This window comes from Nycticebus coucang, chromosome X, assembly GCF_027406575.1.
Source record: "Nycticebus coucang isolate mNycCou1 chromosome X, mNycCou1.pri, whole genome shotgun sequence".
NCBI classification, from domain to species: domain Eukaryota; kingdom Metazoa; phylum Chordata; class Mammalia; order Primates; family Lorisidae; genus Nycticebus; species Nycticebus coucang.
This window is the reverse complement of record NC_069804.1, coordinates 117,785,569-117,810,196: the sequence shown is the minus strand read 5'-3', so window position 1 is coordinate 117,810,196 and position 24,628 is coordinate 117,785,569. Positions and strand designations below refer to the sequence as shown.

The window sequence follows — 24,628 nt, the reverse complement described above, 5'->3', positions numbered from 1 at the left end:
GGAAGAACTGTCTGGCCCAAGCCGTAGTACAGCTGAGACATGCCTCCCTACCAACCCAGCAACATGCTATACATAAATGCAGACCTCAAGCCATAAGCAAAGCAATCCCAAGAATCTTGCTGAGGTGGATCTTGAACATACTTTATATGTTAAAAGTCTAAGCAGACAACTCAGGGACATTTGCTGGCTATGACATAGCACTTCAGGTTCACAGCAATTCATAAACACTTTGCCATAGATAACTAGAGACTCTTAGGCACAATCATCCACAATGTGGGCAGCATTTACTTGTGAGTTCAGATGGTGGGCAGAAATATGTGGAAGAGACAATAAATATCATAAAAGTTGTGTTTCAAATTCATTCATCTGAATGTGGCCAATGGCTATTCTGAATACTTTGCAGAATTTGTGAAATTTATTGGTGCCAAAATTGCCAAACATACCATTGTGTCAGGGAATTTAGTGACAGAAGAGATGATAGAAGAGTTTTATTCTTTCTAGAACTGAAACAATCTAAGTGGAAATCAGCCCAGGCTCTGTGCATGCTACTTGCACCAAAACATGGGTGGGCTACCCTCAGTTATGTAAAGCTGAATCTGCTTGGCACTCTGAAGGGGTAAACCATCTCAGATGGAGGCTGTTTAAAACCACATTGTGTAGCTAAACCTTTGGATCTGGGCATATTTTGCTTTGCTGGGAGGGATGTTTTCAAGCCATATATAGCATGCTAGGAAAGAAATGGAGAAAAATGGTCAGCTCAAGTTCTCTGAGATGAGCTTTGAAACAGCAATGAAGAAATAAACAAGAGTTGCTGAATATGGAATCTCAGAGCACAAGATTATGGAAGTAACTTACAAAGGGAACAGAAAAAATTACTCTAGACACTATAGTCTTGTATAAGACCTTGGTGCATGGTAAAATGCTACTTCCTTTCTTCTCCCCTCACATAAACTGGAGAACCTTGGGCTTTGGAACTATCTCTAGTGCCTGCTTGGTACACAAAAACAGAATATTGATTGGCATAGAGGCCCAGAGTTTCTACTTTCCATAACTCACTTCCTCATTATTAAAATGAATGTGAATACCTTTTCCTTCCTTTTAAAAACATATAGTTTTGCCCTGAGACCAAGGTAGAAAGGACTTTCCACCATCTTCATGACCACACACACAGCAGTGAAGGTGAAAAGAATTCTCACCTGGAGTCATCACAGCTGGCTGAATAGGACTTCACTGCCCCTTGGGATGTAAAGGTAACTTTTAAGACAGTCAACATACCCTGCTCCAGCCACATACTGGGAGCTTGCTGGTCAATGCACAGCTGAAGCCTGAGGAAACTCCTTGAGGGACTTGGCTTAATTGAACATTGGACTTTGGTAAAAGGGGGGGAAAATGTCACAGGGAAAAGTAAAAACTCATATGTATATTAGGCCACCACCATGGTACTATTAAGGTCTGAGTAGAGAACCCAAGAAGAGTTAAAGTCCCTAAGACCTCAGTGCTAAAAAGTAATTAATATCAAGACCTACAGAAACAAGCTGATATTGAGACCCCCAAATTCAAATATATTGGAGTCTCAAAAGGGGGAATGAGAGAGGATACCTGAGAAGGGTGAGGTCTAGGAGACCAGGTTTTCTCAAGGCGACCACAAGGATAGACACCTGCAGGGTCCTCTCCATGGTGACTCAGCTCTTGGGAATTTGTAAACTTAACTTCCTGGAACTTGGAAATTTCCAAGTTCTGTGAAATCCTGTAGTGCTATAGGGGCTGGAAAGCATCTCCCACTTGATTCAAACTGGCCAATGAGAAGGGTACCTGTGGGTTGGAACTTTTTGACTGTTGATAAAAAGGGAAAGACCAAGCCAGTTGGAGAGTGAGGCCATTTGGAATTCTTCTATGCAGTAAGCTCCTGCCTGGTGAATAAAGCCCTTACTCTTATATATAAAAAAAATAATAATACGGTTTTGAGTCTGAGGGTAACATGAGTTGAATGTTGCAAGTAGGTGGTATGTAAAAATAAAATAAAATAAAATCATATAGTTTTTACTTTAGTAGAATACTATAATGTTCAAAAATTGACTTAGTTTTAAGCAAGTAACTTAATTTTAAAGATAGCTGAGTTTTACACTGTGTTGAAAATATAATCACCCAGGGACAAGGATGAAGGTGAAGGCTTACTGGTATCACTTGGCTCTTGGTCAGTTGTGCACTGGTGAGCTGACTGATCTTTCTCTTGTGATTATTTAAGAAAACAGGGTCACTATCCTCTGCCAACAGCTCCATAAAAATAGTATTAGGGTTGCTGTTGTTAAAGTCACCCCTAAAGTTACCATACATAGGGAAAATGGGAAATTATAGCTAAATGGACCTTTATTTACAAAATAGTCATTACAAAATTTTTACAAAGAGGTGGCTAACATAGACAATATTATGTAAATATTTTTCAAAAATTTGTAATGAATATTTTGTAAATAAAGATTCATGTAGCCACATCTTCCCATTTTTCCTATGTATGGTAACTGTAGAGGTCACTTTTGGGACACCCTGTATAACCAGAATTAGGAAAAGAGAGAACAATGAAACTTATGCTTTGATTTTTATATGGGCAAAAAGGTTTACCTGTGAGCTAATCAGCAAATAGCGCTTTCTGAAACTCTGAGATATCTGGGAGACAGACCATTTAATATTACCATGCCACTATAAGTAGCATGATAGCTAGAGCTTGATTCCCACTTTCCACACTCAACTCACATCTGGCCATCTGCCTGGTCAGATACTACCCAGCCCCAGCATGCACACAAAAGGAAGGGGGAACGGTACAAGGCAACCCTTGTTAAGGGCTACAGAAGGGGTACAGATCCTCTGTGCAGTAGCAATGAGGAAGGAGAGATCATTTCCAGCTGGGATAGCTTCAGAGGCTGAGTGATGAGGTCCTGGCCTCTAAGAAGGAAAAGAACCAGAATCTAGGAGGAAGAAGAGGGCAAGTGAGAGAAAAGAGAAAGAAGTATAAGGCATACTTGAGGCACGGAGAGTGAGGGTTTATTTTGGATAGGGCAGAGAAGTAGAAGGAAAGTTTAGGAACATATATCCTGGGGCTCAATTCCAATGGATGCTGGATGTCAAAATGAGGAATGTAACATTTATTTTGTGAGTGGTGAGGTGAGAGGAAATCCAAGGCCTCTAAGCAAGAGAATGATAGTTCAAAGCAGGGAAGAGTGAAAATTAATTTGATGGTGATATGTAAGGTGAATTGAAGGGGTGAGGGAAGCGCTGGAGGAAGATCTAAAGCAGTAAGGGCCTAAATCTGCTCATATATGTTTACAGAAGCACTTTTCATAACTGTTCAAAACTTGGAACAACTCAAATGTCCTTCAAAGGTGAATGGATAAACGGTGGGATTTCCAAATGACATAATACTATTCAGCAAAAAGAGAAGAACGAACTATTGAAACACGCAACAACTTAAATGAATGTCCCGGGCATTATGCTGAGTGAAAGAAGCCAGTCTCAAAATGTTACATACTTTGTAAAGTTATTTATGTAATATTCTGAAAAAGACAAAACTTTAGTAATGGGGAATAGATCAGTGATTGTCATAGTTTAGGGAAGGGGGTAAGATATGACTACAGAGGCACAGCACAAGGGAATTTGGGGGGAGTGATTGAACTACATTCTGAGTGTAGTGGTGACTAAACACATTTATACACTAGTTAAACTTCATAGAATTGTATACACACACACACACAGAGTCCATCTTGCTGCTAATAACTGTTTTTTAAAAAAATAATCAGAATTGCTACCCACTAAATGGTTATATCTGAAAAAATGGAAACATTTGGTGGTAGGCAATGTTAAATCTTTATAATTTGCTAGCTACATACATTAGAAACTCTCCTTGGAATAATACACAATGTATCCGTCAACTGTGGCATGAATTTTTCATGTCTGAATACAAAAATACTTATTTTTTTCCAACCATATATTCTCTCTGGTGGGCTTTATTGTTGGCTGAGGCATCCTGCTGAAACCAGCCTACACAAAAGACCCTTTCAGCTTCTGTCTGACTCTCCAGCTGGATCCACTGGCCAGATTACCACTCTAGGAACCACTGCACCTTCAAGCAGCAATAGATTCTGAATTTCAGGGACATCCGTTTCATCTTTAATAATATTTTTATACAGCAACGATGTTCTCTCTGCTTTCTGGTCATAAAAATTATGTACGCTGATAGTTTTTTTTTTTTTAAATGGGACACAGCGGATGATGTCATACTATCTCAAGAGTGCCCTGAATGAATGGAAATTCTACCTGCTAATGAACCTCATGACCAATGGTGAGATACAGGGAACTCTCTCCTTTCTGAGTATTTTACGAGTGTGTGAGTTATTTAACATATTTCTTTCCCAACAAGAAAACATTTCCTAACAAATGTGTTTATTTAGTTCCAAAAGATATTCACACAGTGGAAAGCAGGTTGTTCTGTGGACTCATCTGATTAACAAGGTTCTGGATCCTGCAGAGGACATGAGGAGAGGAGGTCTGTCAGAAGCCTCTATGTGACATCTGAGTGGAAGCCACCAGCAGTCATCAATGAAAAAGGTCTGATATCTAACACTTGATAACTTGAGTTCAGTTAAAAAGAGTAGTAGATTACTTATGCAAAATTGCTAACAAGAGAAGACAAGGCCTCTTTCCACAGATTAATTTGGGAGTCAAATTTTTAAAGGTGCTGTTTTAGTAAGATATAAAAAAAAATTTCTAACACATCACTATTTTGTGAATACTGTAATTTCATTTGCAACCACTACAAAACTTTTCCAAACTCTTAAAAATGTATATAACTATTAATAATTTATGCTCCATACTGTGTTAAATATTGTTTATGAGGCATTCCTCTAAATATTTTATTAAAGTATGCTAATTGTTTAAAACATAGAGCATAACAGAAAAATATTCTAGAGTACTAGTAAAATCCTTCGTTCCCACCTCTCAATTCTTTTCCAACCCTCCTTTCCCCTTTGTCCATTTTAATGCTGGATAGGACTCCAGGCGAAATGATAAACTGTAGGTTCTTGGGGGGAGAGGGGATAGGCATATTGGAAGGAGAAAGAGATGATTTCCCAAAGAAGAAGAAATGGTCGACCAACCCTAACAAGCTGATTCTCACTGGTAGTCTTCAGAATTAAGACACCGGTTTTATTGTCTCTAATTGGCAAGTACGAGAAAAAGATTGACAGTATCAAATGGAGGGAATGCAGGGGGCGGGCTGCAGTGGTAATGGGAGGGGTCACTGAGGACTCAAGCTCATTGATGACGCGACCCTCACGTGACCGGGAGTCGACGTGTGCAGAAGTCCTTACAGTGCAAGGCCTGCTTCCCTGAAGCAGCTCCGTATCACTGGAGAAGAGTGCTCCGGCTCCTTTCAGGTCAGTGTAAAGGTGGGCGCTAACTTGGGAGACCTAGGGGTCAACGAAGCCGAGAACAGAAAACATGCAGGTCCGGTGCTGCTTTCCCAACGCTACTTTACCTCCAAATTCCCATTTTATGGAGGAAAAATTGGGCTGTTTGGCGCGGGTGAAGGACGAGGGGGGGGTGGAGAGGGAGACGGGTCGCTAATTGAGGGTCCTGAGAGAGAGACATAGAAACAATGTGTCAGAAACTTCCTCTCCCATTCCTTGCTTGCAGGTAAACGGTGTGTACGGAGGAGGGCGGGGTGGCCATAAAAGGAGGGAGAGGATTAGGACGTGGGAAACTTTAGACAACAAGGCCTAGAAATATGAAAGGGACCCGTGATTCAGGTACTAGCTTGCTCACCGTGTACCACCTATCTGTCTGCAGGACTCTTGTTTTTTTGGGCGCGACCCAAATCGAGGTGAGGGAAAATAAAGGAAAATCTCTGGGATCCCTGCAGGTCAGTGTAAAGGTACAATTGCTTCAGGTCCCTTTGGGTAGGGGTGGAAATGTAAGTGACACCAAAGCACATCCCGGGGTCGCCGCAGCGTCCCTATCCGGCTTAAACGCCTGAGGCCTGTGCCCAGCCTGCAGCAGAAATGGGGCGGAGGCCGAGGAGTGGGGGCTGCCTGGAAAGACGTGGAAGGGGCTGGGGAGGCCTGAGACTGGACCAGGTGAGGCTGGAGGTGGGGGTGTCTTGTGAAAGTCGGAAAGGGCGGGAGTGTCTGAGACTAGAGGCATGGAAAGGGTTAATTGCTTCCGTGCTGCTCCCATTTCAGTGCGAAGGGAGGCTTGTAGCAGAGCCTGCTGGGAAAATGGTGGGCAGTAGCGGGGAGGAGAGAAGATGGAGCTGGAACAAGAAGGGGAGGGAAAGGAGGTGGAGGAAGAGGTGGAGTCAGAGGAGTTCTGAACTTGAAGATCTAGGCTTCTCTAGTTGGAAAACTTTTGACAACTAGAGATCCAAATCAGAAAAGGCCATTTGGGAAGCTATGCTCGCTGCTGCTGGTCTGTTTGCCTGGCACCTAGTGGTTTTGTTTCCTTGTTTTCTAGGATTAATTTATTCAAAAGGAAATAATAAACAATACTCAACATGCAAACATCTTGTGAAGAAAATGAAGGAAAAACACAGAATATACCAAAGGTGGAGGATGACCGTCCTTCGGAAGATGTGCCACAGGAGGCAGAAGGAAATCCTCAACCTCCTGAAGAAGGTTTAAGCCAGGAAGCAGAAGGAAATCCCAGAGGAGGGCCTATTCAGGCTGGCCAGGGATTTAAAGAGGACACTCCGGTTAGACATTTGGACCCTGAAGAAATAATAAGAGGAGTAGATGAGCTGGAAAGGCTTAGGGAAGAGATAAGAAGAGTAAGAAACAAGTTTGTGATGATGCATTGGAAGCAAAGACACTCTCGCAGCCGTCCTTACCCTGTGTGCTTTAGGCCTTGAATTCATTTTTGCCTCATAAGAAAATCTGGCCTTGGCTTTCTTTCTGTTAGCGTTTTCTGATGTATTTTTGAACTTCATTTTACTTTTAATCATCTGGTGGAATTTTGTTTTAGGTAGTTTTCTTGTTACCAGGATCTCATTGGATTTTGGATTTTGACTTATTTTCTAGGTCTAATTTTCAATTGAGATGTTTCACACATATGCATGGAAATATGCTCATTCCATATTGTAAAGTTAAACATAACAGGTTACAAAGCAGAATATTTAGTATCAGTTCACATATGTAGGTTAAAATTCCAAATTGTGTGTGTGTGTGCATGTGTGTATACATACATACATATAACATATATCAGAAACTTATCCATGCTTGTTTCTGTGTGTTTTGAATTTTTTTCTTTTTCTTTATTTTTTTTGCTTTTTGCTTATATGTATTTTTTAATGAACTTGTGTCTCACACACACAAAATTAATTAAGTTTTTTTATAAGTAAGAGTCAATGAAATAATTTGCAACCAGCTTATAAAGGGCAATGGGGCACCTAAACTTTTAAATGAAAAAAAAAAAAAACTAGAAAAAAGAAAAATGTAAACTTCAAATTACCTCTGGTTCTTATAGCTAGAGGAATAAACTGGCAATTATTACAGTTATATATGTTTAAGACTCAGTCTTTTCATGGGGAAATATTTGCCTCAGGGCTGCTGTGGGGAGGAAATGAAGCAATACCTCTGAGCTGTGCTCAGTGATATCTTGTCCCTACCTGTGTGTACAGAACTCCTAAACCACTGTAGTATAGTAGAACCACCAATTATATGAGGCACAGCCTGGTGTTACTCAATTTGTGCTCAAGAACAACTCCACTAGGCAGAGGTGAAGTTTTCAGTGCCAGTCCTCTGCTTTTGAGCCCTACCTCTTCCTCCTCCCCTGAGTCCTGCCATTTCTGCTGAGCCCTTTATTCTCAGCTGGCCCAGATGATGAACTGGAGTCCTTTAGTGCCAAAACCCCCAGTTAGTTGGAGCCACTAGTGGGTTGAATTCCCACTCTGTTCTAAAGCCTCTCTCTCTGCTTTATAGTGGCATTTAACAGAACTGGGACTGCTTGGGGATTTCTCAGCCACAACATCTTGCACAGTCCTTAGCAAAATAGCCCCTTCTGTTTTTAATCACAGGACCCTTCCTCTACATAGGAGACAGCTATGAGTCCATTTGAGAGATGATGGACTTGGGTACAAATTTAGGTGAAAGACATCATGCTGTAGTCAGAGTTGGCACTGTAACTCTAAAAAATGAGGTTTGGTGCTCCTTTTGTGGGATGATCTCTCCCTGAAGTTTCCTGGCAGGCCTGCCTTACCAGTTTAAAGACTCCTCTGGGGACATGTGTACGTTATACAAAGTGATGCGGGAAACAGATCTAAGGAATAGACCCCTTCATTCCATCCCTTTCCCTGCTAAAGAAATGTGGGGGAAAATCTTGCAAAGGCAAGTAAACATAAATTTACTTGAAGTAAAATGGCTACTATGTAAATGTTAGGGATATTTCTCCTGTAGAACAAAGACTATTTGTTCTACATATCCCCACAACTTGTAGGTATTTAACTGGCACATCATTTTTTTTCTTTTAAAAAAATTATTTAATTAAATCAAATTAATACGAGAGTACAATTTTTAGGTTATATTATTCTCACTTTCAAGGTAAAGTGGCACATCATGCTTTAATATTCAATTGATTTTTTTAGAGACAGAGTCTCACTTTGTCACCCTGGGTAGAGTGCTGTGGCATCACAGCTCACAGCAACCTCCACCTCTTAGGCTTAGATGATTCTCTTGCCTCAGCTTCCCAAGTAGCTGGGACTACAGGTGCCCACCACAATGCCCGGCTAATTTTTTTGTTGCAGTTTGGCTGAGGCTGGGTTTGAACTCGCCAACCTCGGTATATGGGGCTGGCACCCTACTCACTGAGCCACAGGCACCTCAATTGATTTTTTATTGATTTTTACTAAAAAACCAGTAGGCTTGTTCAAATTATGTCACTGACTAAGCTACAAGTCTTTATTTCTTTAGAATTATGACACACAATTCCAAAAAGAAACAGGGCAGAGAAGGGAATGTACTCCAAAAGTTTTATCAAAGTATTTCTCATAATCACTTGTATGAGAATCAGCTGGGGGGCATTTTGAAAATGCTGATTTCTGGGCCCCTCATAAAATCCACTGATCAACACTCTAGAGGTGGGCTGTGAAAATAGCATAGCTTGCAAGCTCTTTCAGTTGATTATGATACACAGTAAAGTATGAGGACCACTGGTACATACAGTAGTCTTTCTATTATGTAGTATTACAAGTATTAACCATAAAATAATTAGAATGAAATATTGCTGGATGCATAATGAACTTCAAAAAGTAGAAGGCCTATGCAAGCATTTCTTTTTTGAAATATGAACTTTTAAAGGAAAAGATTGACAGATGTATACAATCAAATTTAAAAGATTCTTGTTAAAGACAAGATAAAAAGCCAAGGGAGAGACTATAATCTAAGATATATTTTGCTTGGCAGAACACCATGTTTAGCCATGCATTGCCTCCTCCCAATCTGAGTAAAATGTATCAAAAATAAATTTTAAGCCCTCTTTGTGTGATTAAAATCACAAAAACAATGAGCCAGTTCTGTGCCCTTGTTTTTGTTTTTTCACATTCTGGTGTTATTTGAGGGCAGTTCTTCATGTCTCTAGATCAGGGGTCCTCGAACTGCATCCCATAGGCCACATGAGGCGGTGTGATTGTATTTGTTCCCGTTTTGTTTTTTTACTTCAAAATAAGATATGCGCAGTGTGCATAGGAATTTGTTCATAGTTTTTTTTAAAACTATAGTCCGACCATCCAACGGTCTGAGGGACAGTGAATTGGCCCTGTGTTTAAAAAGTTTGAGGACGCCTGCTCTAGATCATTCCTCAAGGTTATGACAGCTTGATAGATGCTAGTTGGATTGAAATTCTGGCTGGAATGAAATAAGGTTCCAGGATCACTACACCAGTTGTAGAAGACAGGATAAATTTATCCCCCTGGCCCTCAGAGAGGTGGCATTTAAGTAGGATATGGAAGGACTCACCCAAGCCATACTCATTTCTAGGATGGGTCTGAGTGGTTTCTCTGTTCCAGCGTGCAGCATGCACCAGGCCCTTCTAGGCTGATGGCAGGGCTGTCCTGGGTAGACATACCTGGAGGAGGGCCACTGTCCATTGAAGATCAGAGCAATTTACCTTTCTCTCCATTTCCCATTTTTTGGGGGGTGCATTTTATTGAGGAGATAACCCTCCCAACCTTCCTAACTGGCAGCATTGGTTGGTATAGTTTTTCAGCAAGCAGATGTCTGAATAGATTTGACCAGATAACACAGGGTTGAAGCAAATAGGGCCGACCCTACTCTGAGTCCAGTGAAGTAACCCCTCCGCCAAATTGAGGCAAACAACAGGGTTACACAGCATAGAAAAGCTCACCACCGCTCTCCCACCCACCTTGCTCAGACTCCCAGAAAGGCCTCAGATGTGTTCTGGCCTATTTTGGTGGTTCTGTGAGGACTTTAGAGCTGTGTCTGTCTGGTGCAGTATATCTGATGTATGCACCAGCCCAGGCCTCAGGAGAAAGGTAATAGAAGTTCTGGAGACTTCAGGTAAAAAGAACTTTCAAAGACATGTAATCCCACAACTCAGGATAAAAGGGATATCACCTCCTGTCTGAACACCCCCATGCATTGCAAGCTCAGCCCTTGATTTGGGGGCCAGGGCAGTCAAGCTGTCAATTGGTATGAAGATCCCTTTTTGAGGCATTGATGATGGAGGAAGCAATGATCTGTGAGCCCTGTGCATCAGTTCTGTAGACTGAAGAAACATTACCACATTCCTGACATCCTAAAGGATTATTTGAGCAATAGGTGAAGATGCAATTCAAATCCTTAGTTTTAGGAAGGCAAAAAGTGGTCAAGTATATGGCCTTAGAATCAGATAAAACAGATTTCCAATTTGGTCTCTTCTCCCTACTGGTATGTGATCTTCTATAAATCATTTATTGTCTTTTTTGGAGAATGCCTACCTTCTTGGAGATTAGGCTATTCATGGAATCCAAAGTCATAAGACTCTTAGATCAAACAGAAATTTCCCACTCTACCACCTCATTGCTGACATCATCATCATAATCATTATCATGATCAGGGAATGATGCTGAGTTAATGGCCAATGAATTATCATTGAACACAGGTCACATACTATGGGAAGTAAGTGCAGAAAAGAATTTAAAATGCCTGGCATACACATTGGGCCTTCAGAGAGGGTTAGGTCTGCAGTCATTATTATCATCAGTGTTATCATCATCATTATCATCAAATGATGTTAAAATAATACTCAAATAGAAACTCAAAAATTCTATGCTTCCACCCTTCTAAAACAAAAGCCTAAGCTCATTCTTTTAAAATACTCTCCCTTGCATAAATGAGGTGACTTCTATATAAACTAAATAGAAAACTTTCATTAATTTGGAATCATAAAAGTAATAATTGTATTCTACTATGCATTTACACTTACATTATTTATGCACTTCTGGTGCTGTTTCTGTATTGCAGGATGAAGGAAAAAATTCCCCTCCACATTTCCATTTTATTTAGTTACTTGCCAGAAAATTTGAAATCATAGGAAAAGTCTTACCATCATGAATTACAAAATACGATGTAGAGGGCGGTGCCTGTGGCTCAGTCGGTAGGGCGCCGGCCCCATATACCGAGGATGGCGGGTTCAAACCCGGCCCCTGCCAAACTGCAACCAAAAAATAGCCGGGCGTTGTGGTGGGCGCCTGTAGTCCCAACTACTCGGGAGGCTGAGGCAAGAGAATTGCTTAAGCCCAGAAGTTGGAGGTTGTTGTGAGCTGTGTGAGGCCACGGCACTCTACCGAGGGCCATAAAGTGAGACTCTGTCTCTACAAAAAAAAAAAAAAAAAAAAAATACTATGTAGAAATATATCATTGACATTGAAAGTTGCTCCTGATATAATGTTTCATGAGAAAGGTAACGAAAAATACACACAAGCACAGAGTTGCAAGGACAAATATCAAAATATTGGAAGTGAATATTTCTAATAACATTATTATATGAAATTTATAGCTTCATCTTTATCCTTCTCTGTGTTTCTAGTTTGAATTTTTTCAATGGGTATATGGAGCTTTTAGAATTAGAAAAAAGTCATAAAATGTGAAGATAGTACGATTCCATTTTTCTCTTTAGCTGATATAAGGGCTGTTGGCTCTTCCGATTCCGCATTTGCTTCTTATTCCACCTTACTTCAGAGAAGAACCTGATGGAAGTGTCAGATCTCTGTGGGCTGAGAAACTTGCTGTCTCTGTGCTGCCTAACTCCTTGCCATTCTTTTTTTTTATTATTAAATCATAGCCGTGTACATTAATGCGATCATGGGGCACCATACACGGGTTTTATAGATCGTTTGACACATTTTCATCACACTGGTTAACATAGCCTTCCTGACATTTTCTTAGTTATTGTGTTAAGACATTTATATTCCACATTTACTAAGTTTCACATATACCCTTGTAAGATGCACCGCAGGTGTAATCCCACCAATCACCCTCCCTACGCCCATCCTCCCCCCCCTTTCATATGAAAGCTATAAATTAGTTTCATAGTAGGGCTGAGTACATTGGATACTTTTTCTTCCATTCTTGAGATACTTTACTAAGAAGAATGCGTTTTAGCTCCATCCATGTAAACATGAAAGAGGTAAAGTCTCCATCTTTCTTTAAGGCTGCATAATATTCCATGGTGTACATATACCACAATTTATTAATCCTTCCGTGGATCGATGGGCACTTGGGCTTTTTCCATGACTTAGCAATTATGGATTGGGCTGCAATAAACATTCTTGTACAAATATCTTTGTTATAATGTGATTTTTGGTCTTCTGGGTATATGCCTAGTAGAGGAATTATAGGATTGAATGGCAGATCTATTTTTACATCTCTAAGTGTTCTCCAAACATCTTTCCAAAAGGAATGTATTAATTTGCATTCCCACCAGCAGTGTAGAAGCGTCCCCTTTTCTCCACATCCATGCCAACATCTCTGGTCTTGGGATTTTGTGATATGGGCTAATCTTACTGGAGTTAGATGATATCTCAAAGTAGTTTTGATTGACATTTCTCTTATGATTAAGGATGATGAGCATTTTTTCATATGTCTGTAGGCCGTGCTCCTGTCTTCTTCAGAGAAGTTTCTCTTCAAGTCCCTTGCCCAGCCTGCGATGGGATCATTTGTTCTTTTCTTGCTTATACATTTGAGTTCTCTGTGGATTCTGGTTATTAAACCTTTGTTGGAGACATAACCTGCAAATATCTTCTCCCATTCTGAGGGCTGTCTGCTTGCTTTACTTACTGTGTTCTTGGCTGTGCAGAAGCTTTTTAGTTTGATCAGGTTCCAGTAGTGCATTTTTGAAGCTGCTTCAATTGCCCGGGGGGGGCGGCGAGGGTCCTCCTCATAAAATACTCATCCAGACCGATTCCTTTTCAATTAAAATCTATCCTGTAATTCTGACTTTGGTCACATGGTGGCATTTTGCAGCTACTTCCTAAATATTTTACAATAAAATTATATTAATTTTGCAAAACAAATACATATATGACTTTCAAGGAACATTGTCAAACTTACTTCCAATTATGAGTAAAAACTATATAAATACAGAAAAATACTGGAAGGATAGGGCCTCAGTTGCCTTTGCTAGAGACTCTCAAATTCACAGTACATTTGTTTACTCATTCAACAAATAATATACAGATTTACTGGAAGCTTACTATGTGTCAGACTGCTCTGGCCAAAATCCATTTATCCATACTAGACTTTTTTCCTAAGACTCTATATTTAACAGCCTGCTGTAATTGACCACTTGGACCAAGATAAATATTATCTAACTTTATGGCCATGATCCCGCATAGACATACATTCATCATTTTTAACCAATCTATCCCTTAATCCTGGAGGCTCATGGTGTAAAGTGGAGGCAGTATAAAATATCAGGGAAAGCATAGGGTTTAGGGTTGGAAAAATATATGTTGATATGGCCATTTTCTCACTTCCAAACTCTTATAATTGATCAGTAGGATTCTTGGGAAGTAGATTAATGTTATTGGGTTTCAAATACAAAACATGCCTCTACTATCTAGGATTAAGAGTCAAAAAGTCTCCATTATGAATTTGACAATCATTGAGGTAGATTTCCAAAGTCTCCTTTTAATTTTTAAACCATTATTGAGCTTCTACTAAGTGTCCTGGCTCTTAGTTAGGTCCTGAGACATATAAGTGTATAAAACAAAGTTTCTGCCTTCATAATGCTAATATCCTGAGTCACAACATGGAAAAAGCCCAAGTGCCCATCGATCCACGAATGGATTAATAAATTGTGGTATATGTATACCATGGAATACTATGCAGCCTTAAAGAAAGATGGAGACTTTACCTCTTTCATGTTTACATGGATGGAGCTGGAACATATTCTTCTTAGTAAAGTATCCCAAGAATGGAAGAAAAAATACCCAATGTACACAGCCCTACTATGAAACTAATTTGGGACTCTCACATGAAAGCTATAACCCAGCTACAACTTAACAATAGGGGGAAGTGGGAAAGTGGGGGGTGGGTAGAGGGAGGGGAATCGGTGGGATCACACCTGTGGTGCATATTACAGGGGTATTTGCGAAACTTGGTAAATGTAGAATGTAAATGTTTTGGCACAGTAACTGAGATAACGCCGGAAAGGCTATGTTAACCACTGTGATAAAAATGTGTCAAATGGTTTATGAAGTGAGTGTATGATGCCCCATAATCATATCATTGTATACAGTTATGATTTAATAAAAAAATAAATAAATAAAATAAAATGAGGTAAATTTTACATGTGGAAAAATATACATATATTAAATATGCAAATAAATAATTGTGAAATAGGACATTTCCATCACCCCAGAAAGTTTCTTATCTTTCTTTCCAACCATTGCTCCTCTAGTACTCACCCAGGCTATTTCTATAAATTCATATTACCTCTATTTGTTGTAAAATTTCAGATAAATGGAATAACACAGTATGTAGATTTTTGTGTCTAGCAATCTTTCACTCATATAGTGTTTTTAAGATTTATCCTTAGGGTTGTATGTATTAGCTGTTTCTTTTTAAAAATTATTGCTGTGTGGTATTCTATAGTGTGAATATACAATTTTTTATCCATTCATATATTATTGGACATATAAGTTATATCCACTTTTGTCTATTGTGAATGTAGCCATTATGATCATTCTTGTATGTGTCTTTTTTAGTACAAATTTATGGGGTACATGTGCAATTTTGTTACCTGCAGATTGTATAGTGGTAAAGTCAGGGTTTTTAAGATGTCCATCACCTAAATAACATACATTATACCCATTAACTAATTTCTCATTATCCACTCTGCTCCCATATCCTCACCATTCTGAGTCTCCATTGTCTATCATTCCACTCTCTATATCCATGCATACACATTATTTAGCACTCACTTATGAATGAGAACATACAATATTTCATTTTCATTTTCTGTGCCTGAATTGTTTCACTTAAGATAATGACCTATAGTTTCATTGATATTGCTGCAAATGACATGATTTCATTCTTCTTATGAATGAATATGTTCCATTGTGTGTGTCACATTTTCTTTATCCAAAACTTCATTGATAGGACCCTTAGGTTGATTCCATGTCTTTGCTCTTATGAATAGTGCTGTTGTAAACATACAATTTTAGGTATCTTTTTGATATATTGATTTTTTCCCCCTTTGGGTAGATACCAACTAGTGGGATGCTGGACTGAATAGTAGTCCTATTTTTAGTCTTTGAAAAATCTCCATATTGTTGTTTTTCTTTTTTTTTGGTGGGTAGAGTTTGATTTATTAAATAAACGATGCTGGCACAAATAGCTCTCCATCTGGAATAAAAGAGAATTGGAACACCACCCCAGGCTACATATAAAACTAGCCCCACAGGAAGTAAAGATTTAAGTGTAAAAGAATTCAATTAACAATAATAGCAGTTTAGAGTAAATTATTTATTTATTTATTTATTTTATTAAATCATAGCTGTGTACATTAGTATGATCATGGGACACCATACACTTGGTTCATAGACCGTTTGACACATTTTCATCACACTAGTTAACATAGCCTTCCTGGCATTTTCTTAGTTATTTTGCAAGAACTTTACATTCCACATTTACTAAGATTCACATATACCTTTGTAAGATGCACCACAGGTGTAATCCCATCAATCCCCCTCCCCCCAACTACCTCCCCACTCCCTCCCCTCCCTTTCCCCCTTCCCCCTATTCATAGGTTGTAACTGGGTTATAGCTTTCATGTGAAGGTCCTAAATTAGTTTCATAGGAAGGGTGAGTACATTGGGTACTTTTTCTCATCTTTAATCATCAGAGAAATGCAAATCAAAACTACTTTGAGATGTTATCTAACTCCAGTGAGACTAGCCTATACCACAAAATCCCAAGATCAGAAATGTTGGCATGGATGTGGAGAAAAGGGAACACTTTTGCACTGCTGGTGGGATTGAAAATTAATACATTCCTTTTGGAAAGATATATGGAGAACACTTAGAGATCTAAAAATAGACCTGCCATTCAATCCTGTAATTCCTCTACTGGGCATATACGCAGAAGACCAAAAATCAAATCGTAATAAAGATATTTGTACCAGAATGTTTATTGCAGCCCTATTCATAATTGCTAAGTCATGGAATAAGCCCAAATGCCAATTGATCCACGAATGGATTAATAAATTTTGGTATATGTACACCATGCAGCCTTAAAGAAAGATGGAGACCTTACCTCTTTCATGTTTACATGGATGGAGCTGGAACATATTCTTCTTAGTAAAGTGTCTCCATACTGTTTGCCATAGAGCTTAGGTTCCTACCAACAGTGTAAGAATTAACTTTCCATACCCTTACCAACATTTTTTTGTCTTTTTAATGATAGACATTCTTATTTTTTTTTTTATTGTTGGGGATTCATTGAGGGTACAATAAGCCAGGTTACACTGATTGCAATTGTTAGGTAAAGTCCCTCTTGCAATCATGTCTTGCCCCCATAAAGTGTGACACACACCAAGGCCCCACCCACGTCCCTCCTTCCCTCTTTCTGTTTCCCCCCCATAACCATAATTGTCATTAATTGTCCTCATATCAAAATTGAGTACATAGGATTCATGCTTCTCCATTCTTGTGATGCTTTACTAAGAATAATGTCTTCCACGTCCATCCAGGTTAATACGAAGGATGTAAAGTCTCCATTTTTTTAATGGCTGAATAGTATTCCATGGTATACATATACCACAGCTTGTTAATCCATTCCTTGGTTGGTGGGCATTTAGGCTGTTTCCACATTTTGGCGATTGTGTATTGAGCTGCAATAAACAGTCTAGTACAAGTGTCCTTATGATAAAAGGATTTCTTTCCTTCTGGGTAGATGCCCAGTAATGGGATTGCAGGATCAAATGGGAGGTCTAGCTTCAGTGCTTTGAGGTTTCTCCATACTTCCTTCCAGAAAGGTTGTACTGGTTTGCAGTCCCACCAGCAGTGTAAAAGTGTTCCCTTCTCTCCACATCCATGCCAGCATCTACAGTTTTGAGATTTTGTGATGTGGGCCATTCTCGCTGGGGTTAGATGATATCTCAGGGTTGTTTTGATTTGCATTTCTCTAATATATAGAAATGATGAACATTTTTTCATGTGTTTGTTAGCCATTCATCTGCCATCTTTAGAGAAAGTTCTATTCATGTCTCTTGCCCATTGATATAAGGGATTGTTGGCTTTTTTCATGTGGATTAATTTGAGTTCTCTATAGATCCTAGTTATCAAGCTTTTGTCTGATTGAAAATATGCAAATATCCTTTCCCATTGTGTAGGTTGTCTCTTTGCTTTGGTTATTGTCTCCTTAGCTGTACAGAAGCTTTTCAGTTTAATGAAGTCCCATTTGTTTATTTTTGTTGTTGTTGCAATTGCCATGGCAGTCTTCTTCATGAAGTCTTTCCCCAGGCCAAGATCTTCCAGTGTTTTTCCTATGCTTTCTTGGAGGATTTTTATTGTTTCATGCCTTAAATTTAAGTCCTTTATCCATCTTGAATCAATTTTTGTGAGTGGGGAAAGGTGTGGGTCCAGTTTCAGTCTTTTACATGTAGACATCCAGTTCTCCCAACACCATTTATTGAATAGGGAGTCTTTCCCCCAAGGTATGTTCTTGTTTGGTTTATCAAAGATTAGGTGGTTGTAAAATGTTAGTTTCATTTCTTGGTTTTCAATTAGTTCCAAGTGTCTATGTCTCTGTTTTTGTGCCAGTACCATGCTGTCTTGAGCACTATGGTTTTATAGTACAGACTAAAATCTGGTATGCTGATGCCCCCAGCTTTATTTTTGTTACAGAGAACTGCCTTAGCTATATGGGTTTTTTTCCGGTTCCATACAAAATGCAGAATCATTTTTTCCAAATCTTGAAAGTATGATGTTGGTATTTTGATAGGAATGGCATTGAATAGGTAGATTGCTTTGGGAAGTATAGACATTTTAACAATGTTGATTCTTCCCATCCATGAGCATGGTATGTTCTTCCATTTGTTAATATCCTCTGCTATTTCCTTTCTGAGGATTTCATAGTTTTCTTTATAGAGGTCCTTCACCTCCTTCGTTAGGTATACTCCTAGGTATTTCATTTTCTTTGAAACTATGGTGAAGGGAGTTGTGTCCTTAATTAGCTTCTCATCTTGACTGTTATTGGTGTACACAAAGGCTACTGACTTGTGGACATTGATTTTATATCCTGAAACATTACTGTATTTTTTGATGACTTCTAGGAGTCTTGTGGTTGAGTCTTTGGGGTTCTCTAAGTATAAGATCATTTCGCCAGCAAAGAGGGAGAGTTTGACCTCCTCTGCTCCCATTTGGATTCACTTTATTTCCTTGTCTTGCCTAATTGTATTGGCTAGAACTTCCAGCACTACGTTGAATAGTAAAGGTGACAGAGGACAACCTTGTCTAGTTCCAGTTCTAAGAGGAAAAGCTTTCAGTTTTACTCCATTCAGTAAAATATTGGCTGTGGGTTTGTCATAGATAGCTTCAATCAGTTCTAGAAATGTGCCACCTATGCCTATACTCTTCAGTGTTCTAATTAGAAAAGGATGCTGGATTTTATCAAATGCTTTTTCTGCATCTATTGAGAGGATCATGTGATCTTTATTTTTGCCTCTGTAAACATGGTGGATAACGTTTATGGACTTGCATATGTTAAACCAGTCTTGCATCCCTGGGATGAAGCCTACATGATCATGATGAATGAATTTTTGATGATAAGCTGTAATCTATTGGCTAGGATTTCGTTGAGAATTTTTCCATCTATATTCATGAGTGAGATTGGTCTGAAATTCTCCTTTTTGTTTGGGTCTTTTCCTGGTTTTGTTATCAGGGTGATGTTTGCTTCATAGAATGTGTTAAGGAGGATTCCTTCTTCCTCAATTTTTTTGGAATAATTTCTGCAGTACAGGAATATGCTCTTCCTTGAAGGTTTGGCAGAATTCTGGTGTGAAGCTATCTGGACCAGGGCATTTTTTGGTTGGAAGATTTTTTATTGTTTCTTTGATCTCAGTGCTTGAAATTGGTCTGTTCAGGAGGTCTGTTTCTTTCTGGTAAGTCTAGGGAGAGGGTGTGATTCCAAATATTGATCCATTTCCTTCACATTGTCAAATTTCTGGGCATAGAGTTTCTGTTAGTATTCAGAGATGATCTCTTGTATCTCTGTGGGATCAGTTGTTATTTCCCCTTTATCATTTCTGATTGAGGTTACTAGAGATTTTATTTTTCTATTTCTCATTAGTCTGGCCAATGGTTTATCTATTTTATTTATTTTTTCAAAAAAACAACTTCTTATTTCATTAATTTTCTGAATTATTCTTTTGTTTTCAATTTCATTGATCTCTGATTTGATGTTGGATATTTCTCTTCTTCTACTGAGTTTAGGCTTAGATTGTTCTTCTTTTTCCAATTCCATAAAATGGGTTGTGAGATTGTTGATGCGCTCTCTTTCTGTTTTTCGAATGTAGGCATCTAAAGTGATGAATTTTACTCTCAAAACTGCTTTTGCAGTATCCCACAGGTTTTGGTAGCTTGTGTCTTCATTGTTGTTATGTTCAAGGAAGTTAATGATTTCCTGTTTTATTTCTTCTTGCACCCATCTGTTATTCACCAGAAGATTGTTTACTTTCCATGCCTTTGTGTGGGGTCGAGCGTTTTTCTTAGAGTTGAGTTACACCTTTAGTGCCTTATGGTCTGAGAAGATACAAGGTAAAATTTCAATTGTTTTGATTCTGTTGATATTTGTTTTGTGTCCCAGGATGTGATCAATTTTGGAGAATGTTCCATGGGGTGATGAGAAGAATGTGTATTCTTTATCTTTGGGATGGAGGGTTCTATGTGCGTCTATCAAGCACAGTTGTTCTAGGGTCTCATTTAAATCTCTTATATCTTTGTTTAATTTCTGTTTAGAGGATCTGTCCAGCTCTGTAAGAGGAGTGTTAAGGTCCCCTGTTATTATGGTGTTATCAGATATTATATTGCTCAGACTGAGTAAGGTCTGTTTCAAGAATCTGTGAGCATTTAAATTGGGTGCATAAATATTTACAATTGAAACATATTTTTGTTGTATTTTTCCCTTGACCAATATAAAGTGACCATCTTTGTCTTTTTTGACTTTAGTTGCTTTAATTCCACATGAATCTGAAAATAAGATTGCAACACCTCTTTTCTTCTGAATTCCATTTGCCTGAAAAATTGTCTTCCAACCCTTGACTCGGAGTTTTAATTTGTCTTTTGAAGCCAGGTGTGTTTCTTGCAGTCAAAAATTAATGGGTTGTGTTTTTTAATCCAGTCAGCCAATCTATGTCTCTTCAGTGGGGAATTCAAGCCATTAACATTTATTGAGATAATTGATAAGTGTGGTAGTAATCTATTCATCTTATTTTGTGATAGTTCATTGCTTATTTTTATCTTTTGCATCAGTATGGAAGTTAAGTTCTTTCCTTCAATTTCTGAGTTCTTACTTTGCTGCTGATCCATTGTGGTGGTCAGTGTGCAGAACAGGTTGAAGTATTTCCTGTAGAGCTGGTCTTGTTCTGGTGAATTTTCTCAATGTTTGTATATCCGTAAATGATTTGATTTCTCCGTCAATTTTTAAGCTTAGCTTAGCAGGGTACAGAATTCTGGGCTGGAAATTGTTCTGTTTAAGTAGATTAAAGGTATATGACCATTGTCTTCTTGCTTGGAAAGTTTCATTATTGAAGTCTGCGGTCACTCTGATGTATTTGCCCCTGTAGGTCAACTGGCGCTTACTCCTGGCAGCTTGCAGAATCTTTTCTTTTGTCTTGACTTTGGACAGGTTCATCACAATGTGTCTTGTAGAAGGTCGGTTAGAGTTGAGGCGACCTGGTGTGCAATATCCCTCTGAAAGCAGTGTGTCACAATCTTTGGTGATATTTGGGAAATTTTCTTTTATAATATTCTCTATATGGCTTCAATTCCTCTGGGGCATTCTTCTTCCCCTTCTGGAATTCCTATAACTTGTATGTTGGAATGCTTCATAAAGTCCCATAATTCTAACAGTGAACGTTCTGCTTTCTCTCTCTTTTTTTCTGCCTCTTTTACTGTCTGAGTTATCTCAAGAACTTTGTCTTCTACCTCTGAAATTCTTTCTTCTGCATGGTCTAACCTGTTGCTGATACTTTCCATTGCATCTTTAAGTTCCCTAATTGACTGTTTCAGTTCCTGCAGCTCTGCTATATCCTTTTTTTTCTTCATATCGTTCATCTCTTATTTGATTCTGCTTTTGGATTTCCTTTTGGTTATTTTCCACTTTATTAGCAGTTTCCTTCATTGTTTCCGTCATTTCTTTCATTGTTTTCATCATGTGTTCTAAATTCCCTTTCTGTCATGCCTAACATTTCTTTATAGGTAGAATCCTCTGCCGTAGCTACCTCATGGTGCCTTGGCTGGGTTGTTCTGGACTGGTTCTTCATGTTGCCTGGAGTTTTCTGCTGATTCTTCCTCACGAGTGATTTATTTTATCTGTTTCCTTGCCCTAATTTTCCTTTCACTTCCTCTTGCTCTTTAAGTTCTCCTGCCTGTGGACGAAGGGTTAGATGAGTCCTTTTGATACAGGACCAGAAGGGTGAGAAGGTTGAAGAGCAAGAAAGGGATGAAAGAAAGGAGGACTGAGTGAAAAGAAAAAAAAAGTAGAGAAAGTAGAGGGGTGGGTAAAAGGAGTATTGACAAAAAGAAGAGAGGCACAGAAAGAGGGAGACAGAGTAATATAGGTGTACAGTGGGGTACTTTGACACAACCTTAATAAAAAACCACCTTCTGGGTGTGCCCGGTTGGGTGGTTCCCTTGAGGTCAGCAGCTCTTTGCTAACCTGATCAGACATAGTATCCCACCTCCACCAAGTAGAGAGGAAAGACAAAAATGCTATAAATCAAACCAAAACCAGCAAACAGAAAACTTGGGATAATATTGGGTGAAAAACCAAATAATAGCAGTAGAAACAGTAGCAAAAATGAAGTTCTAGTTATTAAAAATGGCAGCAATGTGAAATTATAATTAAACTAGAAAAATTGAGAAAGAAAAAAGATCTGTACAGAAAAGGTTGAAATTAAAAAAGAAAACAACATCAACAACATCAAAATAAATAAAAAAACAATCAAACAACAACAACAACAAAAACACAACTAAAAACAAAGCTGTATGTATATGTTGTTGAATATTGTCTGGGCAACACGTGGTCTTCTGGGGTATGAGATTTTAATCACAGTTCTGATATGACTGGAGGCTGCTGATTTCTCAAACCCCAGCAGGTAGACACCCTAAATCTCTCTTCAGCACACTTAAAAGGCACTTTGAACTTGTAAACTTGCTGAGCAGAAGCTTTCCCAGGAAAGTGCTTGTTGCTGGAATCACTGCTGAAGTGGCTAGCCACTTACCCAGTGTGCCAAAACTTGTCTCACTCTGCCCCTGAGGGTTAGGGCTGCTAGGCGGCTCAGACCCCACCCTTAGGCTACTCGGTCGCTGGGTTACCAGCTCCCACCCGATTCTAGCTCTGCGACCATGAGGGTGGAGCTTGCTGGGGCAGATCACTCACAATGGCTCCCTGTGGTCCACAGCCAAACACTATTAGCTTTGTCTGGCTCAGCGGCTCAGACTGGGACCCTAGACAATGGCCAAAATTTCTCCGCATTCCCGCTCAGGCTCTCCCCAAGGCAGTTCAACTGAGTGCCAAGTCCAAAGACACCAAAACAGTTCACAGGTAAAGCCTTTCCGGTTTGCAGTCTTGCTGCTACTGAACTTACAGTTGCGGGAGGGTTTAGACCGATTGAACACATGCGACCACTTGCCGGTTTTCCACTGTTGTAGTCCTCCTCTTGGGGTCCAGAAGTCTCTCGCTGACTTTCTGTATCCTCTCAGGGGTGATGATAGGCAGATCCCACCAGCCAGAGATGCCTGGAGTCCTATCTCCCCGGACTCACAGTGCCCAGATGCTAGGAAGCTGTTACTGGGCCGCCATCTTGCTCTCCTCCTGCCAGGATTACCTTTCATGTCATATTGGTATTCTCGCATCATTTCTTTAGCAGTTTGCTTTCTGGCCATCGAGATGCTCCAAGTTCATTTTTTTTTTTTTGTTTGTTGGTTAGTTTTTTTCTTGTCACATCCATGTAATCAGCCATTTCTCCAGAGATTCCTTGTTTCTTTTATTGCATAATGGTATTTAGAAGGCAAGATATGGTCACTAGGTATGCTTATTGCTATTGGGGTGTTGCAGTTCTCAGTTCCTCTCAGTGGAAAGAATTAGGCAACATTTGCGTTTATATATATATATATACACACACACACAATTCACACACATACACATTCACACATTTACATCTGTATTTCTATATCCATAAATACTGACAGCCATGACTTCACACCGATACCTGACTCCATTCCAAGTCTGCATGGTTCTTTCTAGTTTTCTCCCTTTCCATATTTATAACTCCCTTCTACCACAGTGAGAACTTTGGATCCCATTACCCTTAATAAAGCTTATTTGATCAATGCCCCCATATGCAAATAAGCTCCCATTTGTTGCACACACACACCACTATTCCTTGTTTTGAAGTCCCACATACCATTTTCCCAATTGTTGGTTATATTCAATGTTCCCCAACCCACCTTGCTAACCTGCTATAGCTAAGACATAGTGCTCCAGACTCACTCCTTCTCCCATACCTACCATTCAGATGTATTTCTCATGTCATTAATAACCCTTGGCATGGACAAACTTCTTAACCCACTCAGATTCTGAAATCCTCTCCAATCTGCCATGCATTGCCTCAATGTGGACACCCTCTTCAATCAGACAAAATCAAATATCCCTCACTTGGCTCTCCCCTAACTAGGAAGCCCTCCTCACAATCCTGAGGCTCTGATGCCATACAATGAACTGATCTCCCAACATGGATGCCTCTATCACTCTGTTCAGTCAGGCACAGCTCCCTCCTCTCCTCTGATAAAGACACCTACCTTGTCCTCCCCCTTCTGATGCTGTTAGAACTGAATTGTTGTGCAAGAGAAGGAAAAGGATGAGGG

At 39.3% G+C, this 24,628-nt stretch overlaps 1 protein-coding gene across 4 annotated transcripts; it reads left to right on the top strand.

Annotated features, from left to right (window-relative positions):
* Positions 1–5,312: 5,312 nt before the first annotated feature.
* TCEAL8 (transcription elongation factor A like 8) lies at positions 5,313–7,535 on the top strand. 4 transcript variants are annotated; one of them, XM_053579219.1, is made up of 3 exons: positions 5,313–5,423; positions 5,836–5,908; positions 6,499–7,535. In XM_053579219.1, exon 3 carries the CDS (start codon positions 6,539–6,541, stop codon positions 6,890–6,892), a length of 354 nt encoding a protein of 117 aa, XP_053435194.1. In that variant the 5' UTR covers positions 5,313–5,423; positions 5,836–5,908; positions 6,499–6,538; the 3' UTR covers positions 6,893–7,535. The 4 variants fall into 4 exon arrangements, with proteins under 4 accessions (XP_053435194.1, XP_053435197.1, XP_053435198.1 ...); XM_053579222.1 differs by having other exon boundaries at positions 5,330–5,423; positions 5,836–5,869; XM_053579221.1 differs by having other exon boundaries at positions 5,342–5,423; positions 5,836–5,920.
* The last annotated feature ends 17,093 nt before the right edge of the window (positions 7,536–24,628 follow it).

Coding starts and splice junctions, on each gene's coding strand:
- TCEAL8 (XM_053579219.1), top strand. CDS start 6,539: ATGCAAACATCTTGTGAAGAAAATGAAGGAAAAACACAGAATATACCA.